The sequence below is a fragment of the Bos mutus genome, chromosome 23 (assembly GCF_027580195.1).
Source record: "Bos mutus isolate GX-2022 chromosome 23, NWIPB_WYAK_1.1, whole genome shotgun sequence".
Taxonomy (NCBI): Eukaryota; Metazoa; Chordata; class Mammalia; order Artiodactyla; family Bovidae; genus Bos; species Bos mutus.
This window is the reverse complement of record NC_091639.1, coordinates 39,950,133-39,976,194: the sequence shown is the minus strand read 5'-3', so window position 1 is coordinate 39,976,194 and position 26,062 is coordinate 39,950,133. Positions and strand designations below refer to the sequence as shown.

General features: G+C 39.7%; 1 protein-coding gene across 1 annotated transcript in view; it reads right to left on the bottom strand.

Moving 5' to 3' along the window:
* The window catches only part of SLC26A8 (solute carrier family 26 member 8), an 81,284-nt gene extending 60,129 nt beyond the window's left edge, over window positions 1-21,155 (bottom strand). Inside the window, exons 1-4 of the mRNA XM_005890509.3 lie at window positions 20,974-21,155; window positions 15,116-15,255; window positions 3,082-3,198; window positions 1,351-1,532 (exon numbers count right to left, since the gene is read on the bottom strand). Coding sequence (XP_005890571.1) covers window positions 1,351-1,532; window positions 3,082-3,198; window positions 15,116-15,255; window positions 20,974-21,155 — 621 coding nt within the window. The remainder of the gene's footprint in view (window positions 1-1,350; window positions 1,533-3,081; window positions 3,199-15,115; window positions 15,256-20,973) is intronic.
* Between the last annotated feature and the right edge of the window lie 4,907 nt (window positions 21,156-26,062).

Sequence of the window (26,062 nt, the reverse complement as noted above, 5' to 3'; positions counted from 1 at the left end):
GCCAAAATTTTCAGTTGTTCTTAAGGAGAGGAATAGGGAAAAGTACATATATTCATTCTTCCTGTAAATGGAATATCTTCTCCTTTGTTATATGAAAAAAGTGATGCTCAAACAAGGAAAAAGAACATGCCAAGGCTACTTATAATTAATAGATTGCTGACTTGCTGCCTGTTATTTTGTCTTCTGCTGCAAGACTGACTTTTTAAGACATGGGTATTATATCTTAAAAAAATCTTTTTGGTCTCTATTTAAGTACCAACTTCATTTCTCTGTACTCTGTAATTATAACTTATTAATGCTTACTATGTGACAGGCTCTAGGCTGAATGCTTTACATGCATTTTCTCACTTAATCCTTACAAGAACTCTGCAATACAAATATTATTATTCCCATTTTAAACATGAAGAAACTGAGGCCTGCAAATAAGTCATACAATTGGTTAAGAGTCAGGGCTGGGGTCAGCCCACCAGGGCAGCCTGCCTTTGTAGGCTTCCAATAAGTCTTTACCTAATAAAGGATGGCTTCAGAGAAATCAGAGAAAGTTAGCTAGAGTTTGGGTTAGCTGAGAAGACAGAGAAATAAAGCTGAAATATGTGACTTTAGTTCAGTCGGTGATGCTTTAGATGGTAGACTCTCAGAAGAAATCAAAGACACTGCCCAAAATAAGGTTGGATATTTTAATAAATCATTGATATCATCATCCATTAGCTGTGTCCTGTCATTGTAGAGAAAGGATTTTACATCTGACTCTAATGCCCACTAACCAAAAATACAGTGTGTGAGCCCACGAGTGCTATTCTTGTTGAAAGAATATAAAGGAATTTTTTTTTAAAGGAATTTTTTAAAATATGAAATCATGAGTAGACCTCTAGGCCACATTCCCTTCTCTTAGATTTTTTGTATATAGACCATTTTCAAAGTCCTTATTGAATTTGTTACAATATTTCTTCTGTTTCAGGTTTTGGTTTTTTGACCACGAGGCATGCAGGATCCTAGCTCCCTCATCAGGGATTGAACTCGCCACCTCCCACATTGGAAGGTGAAGTCCTAACTGTTGGACTACCAGGGAAGTCCTATTTGGACCCTTCTTTAGTCTTATAGTATTAGAGATTGAGGAGAATGTTGAGTATCTCATCCTAAACCAGGGGTGGTAGATTTCTGGGGAGGGAGAAGTTTTGTCACTGAGGAGTCGGTCTATCCATACGTCCCATAAGTTTTGGGAAAAAATGAAAATCACTTAAATTCCAGATATATCACAATGGGTAACAGAAGCAATTCAAGGAAAGGGTTCATGTGCAGCCCCTTTATTTATTTCTTTTTCCTTCAGGGATTCAGAGACTCAGGACCTACCTGAATAATCCCAGTCAGCAAAGTTACAGATGCCACAGAACTCAAGGATCTGTTATAGTTCTCATAGAAGGACGTGTTAGAAAAGTCAGCCTGGATGAAAGTTCCCAGTAATAAGTGGCCCCTGTTGAATGGCTGTGTCCTCAGGACATTGATTGCCAGAGCACTCACAAGGAAGAATGTACCTATGAAAGAAAACAGTTAGGCAGAGGGTGAGGTTTTAAGTCCAGGTGAACTGACAGATGTTGACAAAAGCAAAGCACTTTTCTTATCTGAAAGTGGCCACTGAGAAGTAAGAAAGAGCAGGAAAAAGCTCTCTGGTTTCACATACTGTAACCAACTCCGAAATTTTAGATCTTTTTGGCCTAGGTAACAACCTCTTTATATCAATGGGCATATGGAGTAGGAAGAAAGAAAAACTGATTGGAAATGTATATCTGGCTCAGCTACTGTACCTGTTCTTAGAAATGGTGAAAAATGTGATGGTGGAAAAAGGATCAGAAAACAAAGCTAATCAATAATAATAAGAAGAAAAACAATACCTAAACACTTAAGAAGGATGTAATAGGTGCAAAATGACATGGAGCTAAACCTGTTTCAAACAAAATTTTATTTACTTCTCATATCAACATGAATGCAAGAGGCAAAGGCAAATTTTACCTTTGAATTACCTAACAGAAGCAAAACTCTAGTAGCCCTTGTTATCAGTATTTGGAAGTGACTGTAATGCGCTCTGAGAACTTGGAGTAATTGGAATAAAATAGCTGTTTTAGTGTTTAAAATCAACAGATACTAAATTTTAGTAAAGATGTGGAATAGTGTCCTTAAAAAGGCACAGGTGCACACCACAGAATGGGATGGCAACTGGACTGAATATACAAACACATCTGAATATACAAACACATCTGGAGAAAAAAGTGTGCCAGTCAGAATGGTCAGTGTTGGTTGCCTGGTCAGTTGTTCAGTGTGGAAGCTCAGAAAAAGGTACTTGACTCATGGACATTGGTGATGCCCTTCTGAGACCGTCAGGGCATTGTGTGGTTTGATTTCTATACAGGTTCACCTAGGGGAAGTAATTGTGCTGATCATAGGACCTTCAGTTGGGTCTGATCTCTGAAACAGTCATTTCGAATTATAAATTAGTAGATGGACATTTGACTCAGGGAAGAAAAGTGCTTACCCTGCGGGTTTCAGTGTTTTGATTATTATGACAATATTTTCTCAATGTAAATTAATAATTTGATATGATTATTATAAATCAGGTTCATGGAGGATGGTTATTATGGGTTCAGCTGAAAAGTGGATCCATTCTAGGAGTTTTGGCAAAATCATTTCTAGATCTTTTCAGTCGAGGATAATCAGATCACAAAGTGTGGAAATTTCAGTAAGGAAGACGCCTCTTGTCCTTTCATTCCTTTAATAACTTATGGGCCTGTTTGTCTGGTGGGGACATTCATAATAGCATGAAAGTGTTCAGTTTCTAAAATCTGAACACTAACTCTGTGAATAGAATATCCCTGTGACTGATTCATGTCGATGTATGGCAAAAACCACCACAATATTGTAAAGTAATTAGTCTCCAATTAAAATAAATAAATTATAAAAGAAGAATATCCATCTTCTGCCTCTTTTCTTTATATGTTAAACATAGATTTAACTTCAGTTCCTTAGCAATAAGTAAATAACCGAGATGGAGACTTCATATACCTCCTGTGATTCTAGCACTGAACTCACCAATGGACATTTGATGACATGATCCAAAAATTCCATAAATTACTGAAGCACAGAAAGCTGCATAAGAGACATTGAGAGGAGGAATCAGATGCCTTGCCAGCAAACCAAGCATCAGGACTGAAAAGCAAGATAATTTAAGTAAGCAAAGGTAGCCTGGCTTTTTAAAGTCACCTGAAATAAAAACTGTAAAGAATACTTAAAATAAAAGTGACCCATGTACACAGCTGAATATGGTAACAGTAAACTTTGGCATACAGTCCTTAATTAGTACTTTTTATGATCGGCTTTGATTTCTAGCTTCTCTTCCTATTTTATCACATGTTTTTACACTTCAATTCTAAATCATAGGCTTAAACACCTTTCATGTGAATCATGGAAAGCAAACATCAAAGCAGTAGGACCTTTAATCTCAACAGCTCAGAAGCAGACCATTCTCATCCTCAGTCTAGTATAAGAAGGCCCTAGGAATCCTCCAGGGCTGGAGATAAAGCTAGACGGCAAAGCAAGAATTGTCACACTTAACTGACTTGACTCCAAGTTGGTATGTGTTGTCTTTCTTTCATATGCCAATCACTCCAGCATCTTCCTTCAGCTCCTTCTTCAGTATTTAATTTCTTTTCTAAGAAGCACCATGAGATTTTGGAAATTTTGAGGCAAGTGGACTGACCTACATGGTGTCATCCTTTGATGTCTCAAGTCCACAACTCCTGCCCTGAGCAACTCTCTTCAATTTACATCATACCAGTGTGCTCATCAGAAATCAATTATGAGTCTAGTGAGCCAAATTTATTGTCTTAAACAAGCAAGGCTTTGTTGACCCACTTCAACGATGGTCAACTCATGGCCAATCTTGTTTCATCAATGTCTTCATTCCTCTCCCATCCCATAATTATTTTGAGGCAAATCCAAAACATTAAGTCATTTCATCTGTAGATATTTTCAGTATATGTGTTTTAGAAAAAGGGCCTCTTTTAAGTACAATATCATCATCACACCTAAGAAACTAATAATGGTTCTTTACCATTATCAAACATCCAATATTCAAATTTCCCTGATTTCTCAAATATAGTTGTACTTGTAGACCACCTGTAAGATGATCTACAATGACTAATTGGTACTCATGTCCTTGAGTGAGTTTCACCCCTTAAGTGTGAAATAACTTACTTCTTTTTTTAAAATTTATTTATTTTAATGGAGGTTAATGTACTTTACAATGTTGTAGTGGTTTTTGCCATACATTGACATGAATCAGCCATGGGTATACATGTGTTCCCCATCCTGAACCCTCCTCCCACCTCCCTCCCTATCTCATCCCTCAGGGTCATCCCAGTGCACCAGCCCTGAGCACCCTGTCTCATTCATCAAACCTGGACTGACGATCTATTTCACATATAATAATATACATGACTCAATGCTATTCTCTCAAATCATCCCACCCTCGCCCTCTCCCACAGTGTCCAAAAGTCTGTTCTTTACATCTGTGTCTCTTTTGCTGTCTCGCATATAGGGTCATCATTATCATCTTTCTAAATTCCATATATATGTGTTAATATACTGTATTAGTGTTTTTCTTTCTGACTTTCTTTGCTCTGTATAATAGGCTCCGGTTTCATCCACCTCATCAGAACTGATTCAAAAGGATTCTTTTTAATACCTGAGTAATATTCCATTGTGTATATGTACCACAGCTTTCTTATCCATTCATCTGCCGATGGACATCTAGGTTGCTTCCATGTCCTGGCTATTTGAAACAGTGCTGCGATGAGCACTGGGATACACGTGTCTCTTTCAATTCTGGTTTCCTCGGTGTATATGCCCAGCAGTGGAATTGCTGGGTCATATGGGAATAACTTACTTCTATTAAAAATACATAGGCTACAACAAAAATGATAAGATGTCACTTTTGAGATTGGGTTGCAAGAAGACGGTGTTTTCTGTCTTCACTGCTCTCTGGCTCGCTCTCTCTCTTTCATTTAGGTCACCAGCTGCCAAAGTTGACCTCAAGGGTGTGCTACCTACACAGTCACAGAGTATCTTGGGCTTAGAAGGCTCCGTGCTTGAATTAATGCTCTACTCTGATCATCTTGAAAAATACTGGATAATTTTTGAACTAGGAATCTGCATTTGCATCTTGCACTGGGCCTCACACATCAGTTGTTCCTGCCAGCAGCCATATAGAGACCGATATAGTGGAAAACCCAAACCTGCCAGCAAACATGAGTAGCCTGGAAGCTGATCCAGCAGCCTCAGTAGAGCCTTGAGATGAATGACAGTTTGACTGCAACCTTATGAGAGACCTTGAGCCAGAGGTATGGCAGGTTTGGGGTGATCTTTTAAAAAAAGTTATTTGCTATTACATGTGCTTTCTTTTGTGGTTATTGTACATTTATTTTTTAACAAACTTTGTGTTTACATCAAATGAAGTCCTCACATTAGTTGATACATCTCTTAAGTCTTTTGTAATTTATGGTTCCCCTTCCACATTTTTTCCCTAAGCAAGTCTCTATTGACTGCAAGTAACAGAAAACCAGTTCAAATCAGCTTGAGCAAAATAGGAAAAAAAATTTTGCTGAACAGCACGGTTTGCTGGATCCTAGTTCTCTGACCTGAGCTGGACCGGAGGCTCATGGCATTGAAAGCACTGAGTCCTAACCACTGGACCACCAGGGAATTTCCACAATAGTAAATATATTAAAAGAGGACAAAGGTCAGTTGGACCTCATCAGAGGCTGGAAGCAGAACTAAATAGCCATCAGGATCCAGGCAGCTGTTTCCCCATTCTCTTTGTCTACAGGCTTATAGTCTCCTGTTTTGTTCCCAGTTTGGGGGCCTCGATGAACAAGACTTCTATGTATATTCTTGTACATGACTCTAGGTGCATAAGTGGGTAAATTCCCTCGATACACCCTGAAGCATAACTGCTGGGGCATTTAACAGAATATGCGAAACTGTTTTCCAAATGGTTGTACAATTTACATTCCCACCAAAACTATGAAAATTCTCATTATTTACAATTTACATTCCCACCAAAACTATGAAAATTCTCATTATTTACATCTGTATTATCACACGATATTATCAGAATTTTTATTTCAGTGGGTATGAGCTAGTTAATTTCCACTTCCACTTCATTTATTACCAATAATGTTGGTCAATCTTATTGTGTAGTTTCTTATAGATTTGTAGGAATATATATACACACACACACACACACATACTTATATATATTATAGATTTAAGTCCTTTGTTGGGTATTCTATGGTTTGTTTTTCAATCTTCATTGTGTAATCTTTTTTTTTTTAATTTTGGCTGCACTGGGTCTTTATTGCAGCCCCACAGCTTATAGTTCCCCAACCAGGGATCAAACCCACGTCCCCTGCATTGGAAGGTGGATTCTTAACCACTGGACTATCAAGGAAGTCCCTATCATGTCTCTGAATAAATAGAAGTTCTTAAGTTTTATTTAACTTAAACTTGCAGTTATTTCCTTTTAGGCTAGTGCTTTTTGTGCCTTGTTTAAGAAACATTTTCTACCTCAGGTCCATAAAGATATCCTCCTCTATTATTCAAAAAAGTCTTTATAGTTTTGTCTTTCATATTTGGGTCTTTAATCTACCAGGAATAGATTTTTGTGTATGGGTGAGGTAGGGGTCTAAAAAATTGTTTTCATATAAATATTTAATTTATATGAAATATTCTGTTTCACATCATTTTTCAAAAGCCTGTTTCTATAGTGACACATCTGATACAAACCATGCAATGTATACATGTGTGACTCTTCTGTTCCGCTGCCCTAATTGTCCATTTCTACAATACCACACTGTTTAATTACTTTTTTTAGTAATTAGTAATATTTTGTAATAAATTTAATAGTCCCCATTTTATTGTGAAATATATACATAGAAAGTACATTAAAATAGATGTTGAGTTTAATAAATATCTATAAAACAAACACTGATGTTACCACCTACTCAGATCTTTCATCCCAACCCCATCCCTCCCCACAGAAGTATTTGTTATTTTGACTTTCATGATAAGAACTTCTTTACTTTTCTTTATAGTTTTACCACTACTGTACAAACCTCTAAACAATATAGTTTAGTTGGTCCCACTATTGAAGTTTATATTAGTGGGATTATAATTCATGCAATTTTTATTTCTGCTTATTTTTCTCATTATTATATATATAAGCATCTTCCATGTTGTCATGAGTTGCTTGAGAGCACTCCTGTTCCTTCTGTGTATTCCAATATATGTATATATGAATGCTTATTTATTCATTCTGCTTTTGATGGACATCACCTTAAACATTGTTACTTTATATTCAGTCTTGATAGCTGGAGATGCGAGTCCTCCTATGTCACACTTTAAAAGAACTTGCCTGTTCTTAGAAAATGTTATCTTTCAATTAATTTAGGTCCTTATTAATATTTCTCAGTAAAGTTGTACATTAATAATTTCTCTGTAGAGGTCTTGTACATCATTTCTTAGTTTCATTACAACTTATTTCATATTCACTATGCTTTGGTGAATGATATTAAAAATTTTTTTCCACATTTCATTTCTTGCAGGTATGGAAGAATATAATTGATTTTCATTTATACATCTTGTACCCAGCAACCTTGACAAAATCTTATTAATTATATCCATTTATCTGTAGATTTTTTGAATTCTCTACATTAAAAAAATCATCTATGAATGATGAATTTTTTATTTCTTTGTAATTGCTATGTAATTTTTTACCCTTTATCTTGCTTGAATACACTGCCTCTATGTTGAAAAGCTCTGTTTACTCTTTTTAAGGCAATTTTTTAAAATTTAATTTTATTTGTGGCTGCACTGGGTCTTCATGCTGCCCATGGCTTTCTCTAGTTGGTGTGGGGGCTGCTCACTGTGGTGGCTTCTCCAGTTGTGGAGGACGGGCTCTAGGTGCCTGGGCTTCAGTAGTTGTGGCACACAGGCTTAGCTGCCCCATGGCACGCGGGATCTTCCAGGACCAGGGACTGAACCCCTTGTCCCCTGCTTTGCAGGCAGATGCTCAACCACTGGACCACAGGGAAGCCCACCCTATTTACTCTTTACAACCAACACGTGATATGAAGACTGGGTCTTTTGAAATGTAGGGTTTCAAATAACTCACCAATACAGGGAAGGTAAGAGAATTTCTTGGCAACAGCCGGAGAACTAAATTGTCTTAAGTCTTAGTTAAGGTTAGGCTGTGGAGAAATAGAGGGAAACCAAGTCTCTAAACTTTCCAAAACCTTAAAAATTTTTTAAATTTTGAACTAAGTTTAGACTTACAGAAAAGCTACAAAGATAATAGCGCATTTCCATACAATGGGAAAGAAGTACGTCAAGACTATATATTGTTATCATGTGGAATGCTGGGCTAGATGACTCACAAGCTGAAATCAAGATTGCTGGGAAAAATAACAACCTCAGATATGCAAGTGACATCACTTTAATGGCAGAAAGCAAAGAGCAATTAAAGAGCCTCTTGATGAAGGTAAAAGACTAGAGTGAAAAAGCTGGCTTAGTACTCAACATCCATAAAATGAAGATCATGGCATTTGGTCCCATCACTTCATGGCAAATAGATGGGGAGAAAGTGGAAACAGTGACAGATTTTATTTTCTTGGGCTCCAAAATCACTGCGGATGGTGACTGCAGCCATGAAATTAAAAAACGCTTGCTCCTTGGAAGAAAAGCTACGACAAACCTAGAGAGTGTATTAAAACGCAGAGACATCATTTTGCTGACAAAGGTCCGTCTAGCAAAGCTATGATTTTTCCAGTAGTCATGTATGGATGTGAGAGTTGGACCATAAAGAAAGCTCAGCGCTGAAGAACTGATGCTTTGGGACTGTGGTGTTAGAGAAGACTCTTGAGAGTCCCTTGGTCAGCGAGGAGCTCAAACCAGTCAATTCTAAAGGAAATCAATCCTGAATATTCATTGGAAAGACTGATGCTGAAGCTGAAACTCCAATACTTTGGCCACCTAATGCGAAGAGCCAACTCATTGGAAAAGACCCTGATGCTGGGAAAGATTGAGGGCAAGAGAAGAAGGGGGCAACAAAGGATAAGATGGTTGGATGGCATCATCGACTCAGTGGACATGAGTTTGAGGGAATTCTGGGAGATGGTGAAGGACTGGTGTGCTGCAGTCCATGGGGTTGCAAAGACTCAGACATGACTGAGCAACTGAACAACAGCAATATATGCCTTACCTAGATCCCTCTAATGTGAATACTATACATAATCATAGTATAATTGGTATCAGGAAATTAACATTAGAAAATAACTATTAATAAATACTTTACTTCAACTTCAACAGCTTTCCCCCTAATTTCCTTTTTCTGTTTCATAATTCCATCCAGAGTTCCCTATTTCATTTAGCTGTTATTTTTCCTTAATGCTAATATCTGTTATAGTTCCTCAGCTGTTACTTGTCTTTCTTGATTTTGTCACTTTGGAAGAGTATTGAGCTATTTTGCTAAATGCCCCTCAGTTTGGGGTTGGGCTTCCCTGGTAGCTAGGCTGGTAAAGAATCTGCCTGAAATGTTGGAGACCTGGGTTTGATCCCTGGGTTGGGAAGATCTCCTGGAGGAGGCCATGGCAACCCTCTCAGTATTCTTCCCTGGAGAATCCCTATGAACAGAGGAGCCTGGCGGGCTACAGTCCATGGGGTCCTAAAGAGTCGGACACGACTGAGAGACTAAGCACAGCACAGCACAGGCTCCTCATGACCATACCAAGGTTAAATGCTTTGGATGCGAACACTACAGAAATGATATTACGTCCTTCTTAGTGCATTATACCACAGAATTCATGATCTCCAAATGTCTTACTATTGGTGATGACAGTATTGATTACTTGGTAAAGGTGGTTGCTCCCAGGTTCTCTATTGTAATGTAGTGGAGGAGTTAAATATCTTGAGGAAGATATTTGGAACTATACAAGTCCTGGCTTCCCTGGTGGCTCAGATGGTAAAGAAGCTGCCTGCAATGCGGGAGACCTGCATTTGATCCCTGGGTTGGGAAGATCCCCTGGAGAAGAAATGGCAACCACTCCGGTATTCTGCCTGAAGAATCCCATGGACAGAGGAGCCTGGAGGGCTACAGTCCATGGCGTCGCACAGAGTCAGATACAACCGAGCAACTAACCCTTTCACTTTTCAAGTCCTGTTACATAGTTTGCCAACTTTTACCCACTGACTTTAACCTCTCTTAGTGGATTTTATCTCCAACAAGTATCACTGTAGTCTTTTACTCATGGTGATTTTCTATTTTCTTTTACATTTATAAATTGGGTTCTACTGTAAGGAAGAGCTAGCATGTTTCAAATAAGGTTTTCACTGTGCAGTATTTTTAAAGATTTTTTTAAAAATCTTGACTGAATTTGTTCCAGTATTGCTTCTGCTTGATGTTTAGATTTTTTGGCGGTGAGGCATGGGGATCTTAGCTCCCCAACCAGGGACTGAACTCACACTCCCTGCATTGGAAGGTGAAGTCTTAACCACTGGATGTCCAGGGAAGTCCCACTGTGCAGTACTTTTGTTTCACTTGAAGAAAATTATTGTTTGGTCCTACTTGTTTAAAGGCAAGTAAAACTTTTGAACTGTTTACACTACAAATTATTTCATTATTCATACTACTTAAAATAACACACAGTCCCTTAGTCAGCAAGAGTTGCTTGGATTTACTCATTCAGGATACTTCCCTGGTGGCTCAGACAGCAAAGCGTCTGCCTACAATGCTGGAGACGCAGGTTCAATTCCTGGGTCGGGAAGATCTCCTGGAGAAAGAAATGGTAACCCACTCCAGTATTCTTGCCTGGAAAATCCCATGGACCAAGAAGCCTGGTAGGCTACAGGCCATGGGGTTGCAAAGAGTCGGACACGACTTCACTTTCACTTTCACAGTTATGTAATCATTATTCAACAAATACCTTGAGTACCAATTATGTGCCAAATACTGTGCTAGATGTTAGGTATAGTTATACACCCTAATGTTACTCTTATTTTGGTATGAAATTATACTGATGACTTGGAAATTTAGCAGAGAAATGTCCTCAAGCCTTGACCAAAGTGAAGGATCTTTGATAAGTGGGGCTCAGTAGTGGACTCACAGGTCAAGGTACAAGAGCTCAGGTCTCTCATTCCAGAACCACAGGAATGCTCTAAAGACGTTCTGATACTTTCCTGGAAGTGAATATACTTTTACAAATGGACCATTTTGGTTTGTATCTGCCATATGGAAATTAAAAAAAAAAATACCTAGTTACTTAGTTGGCTGCACCGAGTCTTAGTTTCGACACCTGGGATCTTTAGCTGTGACATGTAGAATCTAGTGTTCTGACCAGATATCAAACCTGGGCTCCCTAAATTGGTGGTCTTAGCCACTGGACTACATGAAGTCCCTGCCACATGGAAATTAATGTAATCCATAGTCTCCAAAATTTACAAATAGCTTGTGATGCTTAACAGCATCAAAACAAACAACCCACTTAAAAAATGGGCAGAAGACCTAAATAGACAGTTCTCCAAAGAACTACTGAAGTTCATGCACCCCAGAGCTCATACTCCACAACAAGGGAAGCTTGAGCACTGCAAGTAGAGAGCAGTCCCCACTCACCACAACTAGAGGACGCCCATGCACAGTGAGGAAGACCCAGTGCAGTCCCAAATAGATAAGTACACAAGTAATGCTTAACAAATGATTATATCAATAGAAATCTTCCTTAGAGGAATGTACTATAACATCCACTATACATAAAAAAAGAAATAGATCCACAAAAATACAGCTATCTGATCTCTGACAAAAGTGCAAAAACACTTCAGTCGACAGTAGTCTTTAAAGATGCAACAAAAAATAAAGCCTTGATCTAAACTTCACATCTTACATCATGATTAACTCAAAACAGATCGGTTCTAAAAGTAAACTGTAAAATGTAAGACTTTGAGAAGAAAACATAGAAGAAAATCTTTGTGACCTAATGTGATTAAGTGAAGAGTTTTTGTATATGACAGGAAAAACTCAATTCATAAACAGAAAAAAAAAATGAACGTCATCAAAATTAAAAGCCTTTGCTCTGTCAAATATATTGTCAAGAGAATGAAAAGATAAGCTACAGACTGAGAGAAAATATTTGAAAATCATATATCTAACAAAGGACTTATTCTCAGAATATAAAAAGAATTCTGAAAAACTAACAATAAGAAAAAAATCCAATTAAAAGATGAGCAAAAAACTTGAACAGGCACCTTGCCAAAGAGGATCTGAAGACACCAAATAAGAACATGAAAAGATGTTCAAGTTCATTAGCTATTGCTGCTGCTGCTGCTAAGTCGCTTCAGTCGTGTCTGACTCTGTGTGACCCCATAGACAGCAGCCCGCCAGGCTCCCCCGTCCCTGGGATTCTCCAGGCAAGAACACTGGAGTGGGTTGCCGCCTCCCTCTCCAATGCATGAAAGTGAAAATCGAAAAGCGAAAGTGAAGCCACTCAGTCGTGTCCGACTCGCAGCGACCCCAGGGACTGCAGCCTACCAGGCTCCTCTGTCCATGGGATTTTCCAGGCAAGAGTACTGCCACTAGAGAAACGCAAATTACAAACAAAATGAAGGACTCCCCTGGTGGTACAGTGGGTAAGTATCTACCTGCCATTGCAGGGGACACGGGTTTGATCCCTGGTCTGGGAAGAGTCTCCATGCTGTGGGCAACTAAGCCCATGCGCCACAACTTCTGAAGCCCACGCATCTTAGAGTCCATGCTTTGCAACAAGAGAAGTCACTGCTATGAGGAGCCCACCCACCGCAACCAGAGAGCAGTCCCCCTCACTGTAACTAGAGAAAGTCCATGCACAGCAACAAAGACCCAGCACAGCCAAAAATAATTAATTTAAAAATCTTTACTCTTTTAAAAAACAAAAATTGGCTGCATCGGGCCTTAGTTGTGGTGTGCAGGCTCAGTAGTTAGAGCGTGTGGGCTTAGTCACTCCATGGCATGTGGGATCCCAGTTCCCTGATCAGGGATCGAACCCAAAATGCCTGCATTGCAAGGTAGATTCTTAACCACTGAACCACCAGGGAAGTCCCTAAAAAACCTTTAAATAAAAAAAAGGTGCAAGGGATCTCTATTTATTTTTTACAAATTAATGTGAACCTATAGTTACCTCAAAATAGAAAGTTTAATTTAAAGATATTTAATTTAAATATCAAGTGCTAACAAGGGTGTGGAGGAACTAGAATTCTCATATATTGCTGGTGGGAATATAAAATGGTAGGTTCAGCCACTCTGCATAAACAGTTTGGCAGTTTCTTGTAAAGTTAAACATATACTTCCCATATAACCAATAATATCACTCCTGGGGTATTTACCTTGGAGAAATGACAATTATGTTCACACAAAAACCTGTACGTGAGTGTTCACAGCAACTCTGCGATGGACCCAAACTGGAAACAAAATGTCCATCAATAAATGAATGGATAAGCAAACTGTGATATAGTCATATAATGGAATATTGTTCTTCAGTAAAAAGGAATAAACTATTGACGCACACAGCAGTTTGCATTGATTTCATAATGCTGAATTATGGATGTCATCCTTCAGAAGTTATATATTATATGAGTCCATATATACAACATTCTGAAAAAGACAGAGCTATGGTGATGGAGAAGAGATCGGTGGTTGCCAGGGGTCAGAGGTCAGCAGACAACATGACTAAGAAGTGACGGCACAAGAGAGTTTGGGGGCTGATGGAACTGCTACATAGCCTGGTGGTGGCAGTGGTTATACAAATTTATACCTGTGTTTTAATTCACAGAACTGTAAGAAATAAGTAAATTTTACTGTAAGATAATTATTTTAAAGGGATCCCTTTTCCCTACTAACAGCCCTTTTGCCAGAGTTGGATTTTAGCTACCATTGGCCCCTTTCACTTCATTTGTGCTTTACACAACCTGTATGATCACAAATTTCAGTCTTGCTTGGTTTGCCCCCACAAGAATAGAGAAATGGAAGTGTTTAAAGACTATGGAGGGAATTGTGAACTGAGTAAAGGAGGGGCTTCCCTGGTGGGTCAGCAGTAAAGAATCCGCCTGCAATATAGGAGCCACAGGAGAAGTGGGTTCGATCCCTGGATTGGGAAGATGCCCTGTAGGAAGGCAAGGCAACCCACTCCAGTATTCTTGTCTAGAGAATCCCACGGACAGAGGAGCCTGATGGGCTACAGTCCATAGCGTTCCAAAGAGTCGGACATGACAGAAGCAACTTAGCATTCACTGAGTAAAGCGTTAACACAAAATCCTCTTGCTGATAAAGCTGATCTTGGGTTAGCTTTCTAGCTGTTTCTTTGGAAACCTGACAATGGTGGAATGTCAACTGTGTCACCAAGCAATACGAGTTATGGTAAAAAGAACCCGGTTAGTATATTCTAGCTGGACCAAGGGTGAGTGAAAGATTAGTGTCTGGTGGGAAGCCCGAACTCGGAGCTTCTCAGAGCACAATGACACTTGCCACTGGACGTGTCACTATGGGACCCCTGGAGGCATCAGCTATGGGAACTACAAGAGGTGTTGGTTCCTACTTGGGAAACAGGACTTCTAAAGCCCAGATAGCTCCCCTACCTATCTAAGTGATCTTGTCTTATATCTGAACTGCCACTTGTAAGACCAAAGAGTGGGCCCCTGGACTGCTGTGTGTGACTTGCTAAAGAGAAGTTAGCATGCTGGGCTTCTTATTCTTCACCTTTCTAAGTAAAATCAATGCCAAGTGAGGTCTATTGAGTCCTGTGAGTATGAAATGACTACTTAAGGAAAAAATGACTGTGAGCAGGCATTACAAGAATTCAGGGTTCTAAACTAAACTGAGACTTTTGGAACCACCCTCGAAGAGTTAGAAATTTGGCAGGTAAGGAAACAAATGGTAATGATGTGAACGGAAATCACTTTTTTTTCTATATATCTAGCACAAGTAACTTGTTTACTCTGGATAAGCGATATATTGTCTGTGGGTAAAAAGCCTTTGTATCTTTCTTACCTTGGGGAATTTGCACAAGGCCAACACTTATACCAGCAAGTAAGTCTCCAAGAAGCCAATCTTTGAATCGATAGAAACACATCCACTCTAGGAAGGGAAACACTGTAAGCAGGCATCTTCGGAACTTGTGCCATGAGCATCTGCGAGAAAGAACAGACTTAAGTTCTCCGAAGAAAAAGTCCACAGGACCAAGAAAAGCCACACCCAATACTTTCTTCTTCCCACACAACAGAGTTTTTTGTTAATACTACTGACATGTGGACATATTGGACTGGCTAAGTCTTTGTTGTGAGGCTGTCCTGTGCACTGTAGGATGTCTAGCAGCATCTCTGGTCTGTATCCATTAGATGCCACCAGCATCCCCTCCCCTAGTCTTAATAACCAAAAATGTCTCCAGGCACTGCCAAATATTCCCTGGGGGATGGTATCACCTCCAGTTGAGGATCACTGCCATACACGATAAGAACTAAGCCTTATAAGGGCTTCCCTGGTGGCACAGTGGTAAAGAATCTGCCTGCCAATGCAGGAAACATGGGTTCGATTTCTGGGTCAGAAAGATCGATGGGTCAGGAAGATCCCCTAGAGAAGGAAATGGCAACCCACTCCAGTATCCTTCCCTGGGAAATCCCATAGACAGAGGAACCTGGTGGGCAATAGTCCACTGGGTCACAAAAGAGTCAGACATGATTTAGCGACTCAGTTCAGTTCAGTTCAGTCGCTCAGTTGTGTCTGACTCTTTGCGACCCCATGAATCACAGCACGCCAGCAAAAGCCTTGTAAGTCCGGTATACAAATCAGGTGTGCAGTTTTATAGAATGTTTGAAGAAAATTCAAGCTACCAAAATTTACTAGTAGAAAACTTGACTTTTATGGCTTTCTCTTGGTAAGGACAGTTTTCTGAGATGTGATATTGGTGGGTGGCAAGCAATTAACACATTCATATCATTCCTGTATACTAAAATTTTTACCAAGCATTAACTCTATATGGCTTTGACCTGTAATAAAGAATCTGCCAGTAATGCAGGTGCAAGAGACTCAGGTTTGGTCCATGGGTTGGAAAGATCCCCCAGAGAAGGCAACCCACTCCAGTATTCTTACCTGGAGAATTCCATGGACAGAGGAGCCTGTCAGGCTACAGTCCACGAGGTCGCAAAGAGTCAGACAGGACTGAGCGATTATCACTTTCACTTTCATGTAGAAATTTATGGAAAATATACAATATGGAGTCTTGTGCTTATGGCATTAGCCATGTAAAGAAAAGGCAATACAACAAGGCCTTATTATCTTTTAGCTCAGTGGATAACAACTAGAGGGCATTTTGTTTCCCAAGGGACACCTGGTAATGTCTGGAGACATTTTTGATTATCACAACTGGCATCTAGTGGATAGAGGCCAGGGATCAAACATCTCACAGTGTACAGGACAGCCCTCCATAAGAAGTTATTTTATGGTCCAAAATGCCAACGATCCCGAGATTAAGAAAACCTGCTTTAACCTTTAGATCATCTAAAACAGCAGAATCACTGTAAATCAATCAGTTAATCAGTCAATCCATCAGTAAAACTAATACAGTTTTAAATTGCTTTTTGCTATTTATATCTCAGGATGGGCTGAAAACAAGGAGTATGGAGATTTTTCATGTATGAACTATAGCTGAATAACTGGGATTTGACCATAGCAACAAATGTAACTTTAGTGTATGCAAGGCTAAAATGTGTGCTCAGAAAAGAAGAAATTTCAACATGCTTGTCTCTCACAACGATGAGCATTACTGTCCCATAAGGAAGTTAAGGTCAAATAAGTGTAAATGTCTTTGCCAAGAAATAATATGTTTGGTCAGAACTGGGGCTAGAAACCAGATCTCCTGATTTTTAATCAGTGTTCTATCCACTCTATTACCACTACAGTTCCTATTGACAGTGGTCAAATGCAAGACCATGGGTTTTCAGAGAATGTGCATTAGTAGGTGCTCAGTCACGTCCAACTCTTTGTGACCCCATGGACTGTAGCCCACCAGGCTGCTTTGTCTATGGGGTTCTCCAGTCAAGAATACTGGAGTGGGTTGCCATTTCCTACTACAGGGGATCTTCCTGACCCAGGGATCAAACCTGTGTCTCTTGCACCTCCTGCACTGGCAGGCAGATTCTTTACCACTGCGCCACCTGGAAACAGCCCCTGGAAAGAATCCCGTGTTGTGATTCTTATGAGAACCCCTGGGTGTTAGGCAGGTGTAGAGAGTGTGCTTTCCAATTATGGCCCTCTCTGTGGGTGGCGGGGGGAGCAGACCACGGCATTGGGACAATTTGTTTCGTATCTTGTCCAGGGTTCCTTCCTTTCCATGTGCCATTTGACTGAAGACCCGCCACTCTAGGGAGAGTCATCAGAACTGTTTAGCATGCCAGAAAAATAAAATGGACTTGGAATAATGAGGACCTAAGATGGATGGGAATCAAGGAAAGAGCTGGAGGAATAGAAATTGAAGTTGGTGGAGGAACAGTATAAGCACTTCAACATGAATCTAGGTCTTAGTTAAGGCATCTTAAAAGTGAGGATGGTGAGAGTTGATGTGAAAGCACAAGGGAGCACTCTAAGAGAAAGAGTATTTCAGTTGCTAACCAAAAGGGAAAAAATGAAGGGAGAGGTGAAGTTTCTTGAAGAAAGGAAGAGATGAAGTTAAAGATTATAATTTTTTTTTTTTTTTTTTACTATTTGCTAGCTGCTTTACAAATACTCTCTAATCCTCACAATCACCTTGTAAGGTAGGTGCTATTATCATCCCCATTTTATAGATGAGAATACTGAGGCTCAGTTGGGTTGGATAGCTTGCTTAAGGTCACACAGTTGGGAAGCAGCAGGACTGGGACTCAAAACCAGGCAATCTGGCTTCAGACCCTTGCTCTTAGCCACAGCGCTGGGCTACCTTTCAGGTTAAAATTCAGAAATAGACATAACCGTGTGCGTTAGAAGTAAGGAATAAGAACTGTTATAAAAGCCCATGGGAGGCAGTGCAGGTCAGATTTAAATGTCTAAGGATAGGCAGCTGGAGGAGAATAAGGCTGAAACTTCTTTGGTAGGGCCTGTTTATGATGAGGTATAAATTAGGAAAAGACTATGCTTTCACAGAGCAAAGCCAATGCGGCTCCCAAGTGCTCTCCTTGTCATATAACCTCTGACCCATCCTGGAGCAGAAAAAATGAGCATTGTGATACAGGACAGGAAGGGACATCCAAGACCACAACTTGCAAAAGGCAGGATATGGGCAAAGGAGGAGGCTCAGAGGGAGGAAGGTCTGCAATAGGGCTGCGTGGAGGCCTTCCTCTCTTGTCACCTGACACATGCCAACTGTGGGTGATGAAACCAAGGGATGACAGGGGCTAACAAATGTGCAGTGTGAGTGAGGACAGTCTGAGTAGTTAGGTTTAATATAATGATGCAGGTCACAAGGGGTTTTTATCCTGATGTCTGTAGTGACCAAGGGGTCTCTAGAGAAAATTTGGGGGGTAAGTGACTTTAGGAAAAATGGTATCTTTATTTTCACTAACCTCCTAACTGAAATGCAGTATTTCCTTCAGTTATGAATGTTGACAACAAACCACAGTTGTTATCAGCAGAGTTTTGACTTTGTCACCAACAGAGTCACAAATATTTTCACATTACAGTAAAACTGCTGCAGATATCTTAAGATATAATTTATACTCATCATTACTTAGAAATTACAGTTATTAGACCCACAATTATTAAATATCATGATTTTTGTATTTTTTTATATGTTGATAACTATACTTCAATATAACTGGTTTCCTTCATAATGCTATGTATTTTATGCATTTTTAAATATTTTGGCCAAGAGCACTTAATGGGGAAAGAATGGACTCATCAACATATAGTGCTGGGAAAATGAGATAGCCATTTGGGGAAAGATGAAGTCAGACTCTTACTTTATATCGCTTACAAAGTTTACTCGGAATGCATCAAAGATCTAAATTTAAGAACTAAAACTATAAAACTCTTAGAAGAAAACATAGGGGAAAATCTTCATTATCTTGGATTTCACAATAGTTTCTTAAATAAGACACTGAAGTCACAAGCAAGAAAAGAAAAAAAATAGATTAAATCTAATTTCATTAAAATTAAAACTGTTGTACACCAAAAGACACTATCAACAGGCAACCCACAGAATGGGAGGAAATATTTGCAAATCACATATCTGATAAGGGTTTAGTATCCAGAATAAATAAAGAAGTCCTACAATTCAACAACAAAAGAAAAAAAATCTAGTTTCTAAAAGGGTAAAGGAATAGACATTTCTCCCAAAAAGATATATAAGAGACCAATAAGCACATGAAAAGAGGCTCATCATATTTAGTTATTAGGGAAATGCAAAAAAAAAAAAAAAAAAACACCCTACAATGTGATACCATTTTACATCTACTAGTATGGCTATAACAATAATTTTTTAAAAAGGAAAATAACAATTATTGGAGAGGATTTGAAGAAATTGGAATACTTGCTAATGCTAATGTGGTGCAGCAACTGTGAAAAAAATTTTCTCAAAAAATTAAACGTAAAATTACCATTTGATCCAACAATTCCCCTCTCAGGTGTATACCTAGAAAAATTACAAGCAGGGAATCAAACAGATACTCCTATGCCTAATACTCATGGTGGGATTATTCACGACAGCCCAAAAGTGGAAACAATCCAAGTGTCCATTAACAGGTGAATGGGTAAACAAAACAAGGTCTATACTTACAATGGAATATCATCAGCCATAAAACGAAGTACTGATCCATGCTACAATATCATGCTAAGTGAAATAAACCACACGTGGAAGACAAATATTGTATGACTCCACTTAAATGAAATATCTATAATAGGCAATTCAGAGAGACAGAAAGTAGAAGAGAGGTTAGCAGAGACTGGAGGTGGGGGCATGGGGAGTTATTGCCTAACAGGTACAAAATGTCTGTTTGCAGTGATGAAAAAGTTTTGGAAATAGCGGTAATGGTTGCACAACATCATGAATGTCATTAATACTGCTGATTTGTACACTTTAAAATGGTTAAAATGACCAACTTTATGTTGTATATATGTTACCACAATAAAAAATGTTAAAAAAAATTATTCTGAAAAGAGGTGCATTAGGTCTGATAGATAGCCAAAAGGTTCAAACACAAAAACAGGTTAGAAGCCCCTGAACTATAGAACTTACATAGTTGTTCTTGCATCATTCATTAGTCCACCATGGTTGCTTTTTGTTGTTATTGTTAGGAGACTGGCAATGGTGGTTAATCAAACAATGTATTTTTAAATATCATCCCTGGATGCTGTGGTGGACAACTAAGGTCTTTATGCCGAGTTTACAATCAAGAAGGTGATACAAGAGACTTCCCTGGTGGTCCAGTGGTTAAGAATCGGCCTGCCGATGCTGGGACACGGGATTGATCCCTGGTGGGGACAGATTCCACATGCCTCGGAGCAGCTGAATCCATGCACCACAACTACTGAGCCCAAGGACCGTAGAGCCTGTGCTCCACACCAAGAGAAGCCACCGCAGTGAGAAGCCCACGGGCCGCAACCAGAGAGCAGTCCCCACTGGCCACAACTAGAGGAAGCCCTTGTGCACCGACAAATATTCGGCACGGCCATAAACAAGATATTAAATAAAAATTTCAAAAGAAGGCGATAGAGGACAAACCACACACAAAAATAAACCCACAAAAAACAACTGAAGAGAAATTATGCTATGGGTTCTGATGACAGGAATTCAGAAGAGGAAAACAGAAGCAGGCACCAAAGGCAGCAAGTAGTTTTGGGGCTGCCAGCGTGGCCGCGGCTGAATGACCGCACACACCCACCTGCACTGCACATGGTGACTGACGGTGCTGATGTCGATGTCCACGTTCCCAGAGGAGGCGGTCTTCTTTCTGTGTTCCTGTTGAAAGTTTTCCTCATTGTACACGTCTCGCTTCACATCATATGTGAAAGAACTTTGCCTGTACCTAGAGGCAAAACTCTGGAAGCTCCTGTCTGGCTGCATTGTTCCTGGAAGAGTGGAAAGAAATTGAACAAATGACATTTAAAAAAAAAAAATCTAGATCCTTGACATGTTTTTATGGAGATAAAATTTCCATATAATGGTAGCATATCTACAAAACGTGGGAAAGAATCCACAGGCAATGCAGGAGACACAGGAGACGCAAGTTCCATCCCTGTCTTGGGAAAATGCCCTGGAGGAGGCATCTGAACCCCCTCCAGTATTCTTGCCTGGAAAATCTCATGGACAGAGAAGCCTGGTGGGCTATAGTCCATGGGGTCACAAAGAGTCGGACCCGACTGAGTGACTAAGTGTACCTACATAATGCATCACAATTTTAGAAAACTTTCTCATTTAGTGTATAATTTTATACCTAAAACAACCCTATAAAAAAAAGCAGGTGTACAATGTATGGCGAAAACCACTACAATATTGTAAAGTAATTAGCCTCCAATTAAAATAAATAAATTAAAAAAAAAAAAAACCAGGTGTATATTCTCATTTTCCAAATGGAGAAACCAAAGCTTGAAAGTATAAACAGCTTTAGCTGTTGAATATTTAGTCAGGACTAGAACCCAAATGTCTGGCTAGAAAGCCTAGTTTTCTTCATATGTTGTTCTGCTGCAGGGAAAAGATTAAGAGGCAAAAGTATAACCACTAATTTTCATTGAAAATGCTAAAGGTTAAGGGATCAACATGGGGTTTTCTAACTCCCTTCTTATCTAAATAGCATCCATCATTATCCCTTTATCTTTTCCTTTTCTTCACCAAACTTAATAGTGCCTGACTCAGTATTTGTCTGTTTGTTCACTGTCTGTTTCCCACACTAAAATATAATTCCAAGAGGCAGGACTTTGTTCCAGGCCCAAATACTGTGTGACATTTAGTAGGCCCTCAACGAATATTTTTTGAATGATGGTCAAGTATCTAGTTAGTGGCATTATAACACAGCAGAAAAAGCATGGCACAGGATATCAGGATTCTGGAGTTCTAACTCTGGATTTTTCTTTTTTTTAAAACAACTGGGGGCAAGTTTCTTAGAAACTGAGTTTCAGTTTCCCTGTCCGTAAAATGACATGGTTTGACCGTATGATCTCTAAGGGTCATGAAAAGTGAAAGACAGTGAAGTCGCTCAGTCATGTCCAACTCTCTGCAACCCCATGGGCCGTAGCCTACCCGGCTCCTCTGTCCATGGGATTTTTCAGGCAAGAGCACTGGAGTGGGTAGCCATTTTCTTCTCCAGGAGATCTTCTTGACCCAGGGATCAAACCGAGATCTCCCTCACTGCAGGCAGACGCTTCACTGTCTGAGCCACCAGAGAAGCCTCCTAAGGGTTATATCAAACCTTAAAAATATGTATTATTATCTTGCTCTTTTAAAAAGAATTAGAAGAAAGAGTTAATGAGGATGGATATAGTTCCATCTCTTGGAGAAAGTGTAACTGTTCTTGATCATCTGTGTTTTTGAATAATAAAAAGGGCACACAGCTAATATTCTTCCACATAAATGTAAACAAGTAGATCTATATTTATCATCAACATCACGTACAACACTCATAGAGCACTTAATATATACCAAGCATTGCACTAGACTTTTTCATGAGTTATTTCTTTTAATTCCCACAACAATCCTAATACTACTTTTGAAAGTGAAAGTGAAAGTCACTCAGTCGTGTCTGACTCTTTGCGACCCCATGGACTATACAGTCCCTGGAATTCTCCAGGCTAGAATACTGGAGTGGGTAGCTGTTCCCTTCTCCAGGGGCTCTTCCCAACTCAGGGACTGAACTCAGGTCTCTGGCATCGCAGGTGGATTCTTTACCAGCTGAGCCACCAGGGAAGCCCAAGAATACAGGTGATAAAACTGAGGTTTTGGAAATGTTAGGTAACTCAGCCATAGTTATATAATGTATTTTTACTCTCAAAACAGGGTAGCAGGCATGTACTATATAACACTATAAACCAATGATCACAAATCCAATAAAGAAGTGAGAGTATAGTTAGGGAATACAGAAGGGGATGGAAGAGCTGCTTTACAATGTATTACTTGAGAGAATTAGTACTCTGTGTCTTCCAGAAAAAAACAGAACTATACACTAAAACGTAAGCAACATTTTTGCCTTTCTTTACCCCACCCATAGGAATACTGATCCATCCTTCCTTACTTTTCCTATGTAATCTTACAATAAACTTCCATGACTAGAATCTATCTGTTCCTAGCAACTAAAAGAGCCTAATTAACCTGCTTATTACACTGAGATTATAAAAACTGCCATCCTGGGACTTTCCTCGTGGTCCAGTGGTAAAGAATCCTCCTGACAGCACTATTTACAATAGCTAGGACATGGAAGCAACCTAGATGCCCATCGATGGATAAGTGGATAAAGCAGTGGTGGTGCATATACACAATGGAATATCACTCAGCTATAAAAAAGGAACACATTCAAGTCAGTTCTAATGAGGTGGATGAACCCAGAGCCTATTATACAGAGTGAAGTAGGTCAGAAAAAGAAAGACAAATACTATATATATTAATGAAAATACATGGAATCTAGAAAGATGGTTCTGATGATACTATTTGCAGGGCAGCAAAGGAGACACAGACATAAATGACAAACTTTTGGACCCAGTCGGGGAAGGAGAGGGTGGGATGATTTGAGTGAGTAGCACTGAAACATATACATTACCATATGTAAAACAGATAGCCGGTGGGCATTTGCTGTGTGACCCAGGGAACCCAAAGCTGGTGCTCTGTGACAGCCTAGAGGGGTGGGATGGGGAGGGAGGTTCAAGAGAGAGGGAATATATGTCTACCTGTGGCTGATTCATGTTGATGTGTGGCAGAGACCATCATGATACAGTGGAGTAATTATCCTCCAATTAAAAATAAAATAAAATTTAAAAAGAATCCATCTGCCAATGCAGGGGACATGGGTTCCATCCCTGGTCCAGGAAGATTCCACACGCCGTGGGGCAGCTGGGCCTGTGCACCACCGCTATTGAGCCTGCACGCCCTAGACCCTGTGCTTTGCAAAAAGAGAAGCGACCACAGTGAGAAGCCCGTGCACCATAACTAGAGAGCAGCCCCTGCTCGCCTCAACTAGAGCAAGCCCATGGGTGGCAACGAAGACCCAGTGTAGCCAATAAATCAATAAAAATAAAATGTAAAAAAACTGCCATCCTGGGTTAGATGGAGAGTCTAGAATTCAGCACTTTGTTTCTGAAATGCCACGAAGCAGGCAGGAAGCAGGCAACATATGGACAAGCATAACGGAAGCAGTGGGCCAGGGAAAGGTGGCTGCAGCCACTCCGTTCTAGCAATTATTGTCATGGGGGATATGGGGCTCAGGATGGCCAGATCTGATCTTTCCCCAGGGAAGCCATAATTCCAGATTTTTATGTGACATCTTCTGACTTTGAAATGTTGTCAATCACCTTACCTATTTTTAAAAACACAGTCTGTATCTAACAAAACACCTCTGCAGGCCAGATTTGGTCTGACCCAGCAGTATGTGACCTCTGATCCAGAGCCTTGTTTAAAAAAAACAAAATATTCTCATCTCCTCCCATCACAAATTATAACTTATCCCTCAAGAATTTCTCCCTCTTTCAAAGCTAAAGCATTTATTTTTTCTGTTGTCACACCCTTGGGAGGTATTATATCTCATCAATTGACTTATGGAAGGAAGCATTTCTTATTATTGTCTTCAACCTACATCAGTTATATTTCAAAAGGTAGCCATGTTCTACTAGACTAGGATTTGGTAAGTTTGCCTGCTATAATTTTCACAATCTTATAAATTTCTACCACATACAGTCTTGGCCTTCATTTATTTCTGACTGAAGAATGCTTTTCCACCTGTGGCCAATTAATTTATGGTTGTTGCTATTTAGTTGTCAAGTCAAGTCTGACTCTTTTGTGACCCCATGTACTATAGCCCACTGGAATTTTTTTCATAGTCCATGGAATTTTTCCAGGTAAGAATACTGGAGTGGGTTGCCATTTCCTTCTCCAGGGGATCTTCCCGATCCAGGGATCAAACCCGCGTCTCTGCACTGGCAGGTGGATTCTTTACCACTGAACCACCAGGGAGGCCCTGGTCAATTAACTTAGTGTTCCACAAACATTTGCTGAATGCTAAGTGCTCAAAGGATACAAAAGGACAAAGACTCTTGAATTTAGTAGAATAAAAATACCAAAATATGGTGTTATCAGAATTTAGAGGTGTGAAAGGCAGAAATTAACATGTATTGCTGGCCGGCCATAGCCAGTTTCTTCACACACATAGTCTCAAAAGATAGATATTTATTTTCCTGATAATAATTATCCTCATTTTACTGGTGACTTTAGTGAGTTCCTCAGGCATACAACCATTAAACAGCAGAGCCAGAATCTGAACCCTGTCTTTTTGATTCTAAAACAGATGCCACATCTAATGCCACATGATGTCCTATAGAATGAGATTGATAACCCCAGCTAGGTGAAGGCCTCCCTGGGGAGATATGGCTAAACTGCTCTGGCTAAACTGGAGGCAGGTAAGAGAATAAGGTATTTCAGGAAGAGAACAGGATAAAATTACAGAGATAATATAAGGCAACTCATTCAACAGGTCTAAGTAAAGGCAGTGTCAAACCCAAAAGGTTGAGGCCTATTTCTGGAGTGTCCTGAATGCTGGGTTGAACCTGGACTTTTCAGCAATCTAAAATGTTCAAGAAGCAGTAGTAACATGCACAGACGTGCTTTGGGAAGAATCATGTCAATGGTAGAGTCTAGAGCTGTGCTGACCAGTACAGCAGTCACTGCTACCTGAAAACTTAAATTTAACTTAATTAAAATAAAATGAGGGAATTCCTTGGCAGTCCAGTGGTTAGGACTCAGCTGTTTCACTGCTGTAGCCCCAGATTCAATTC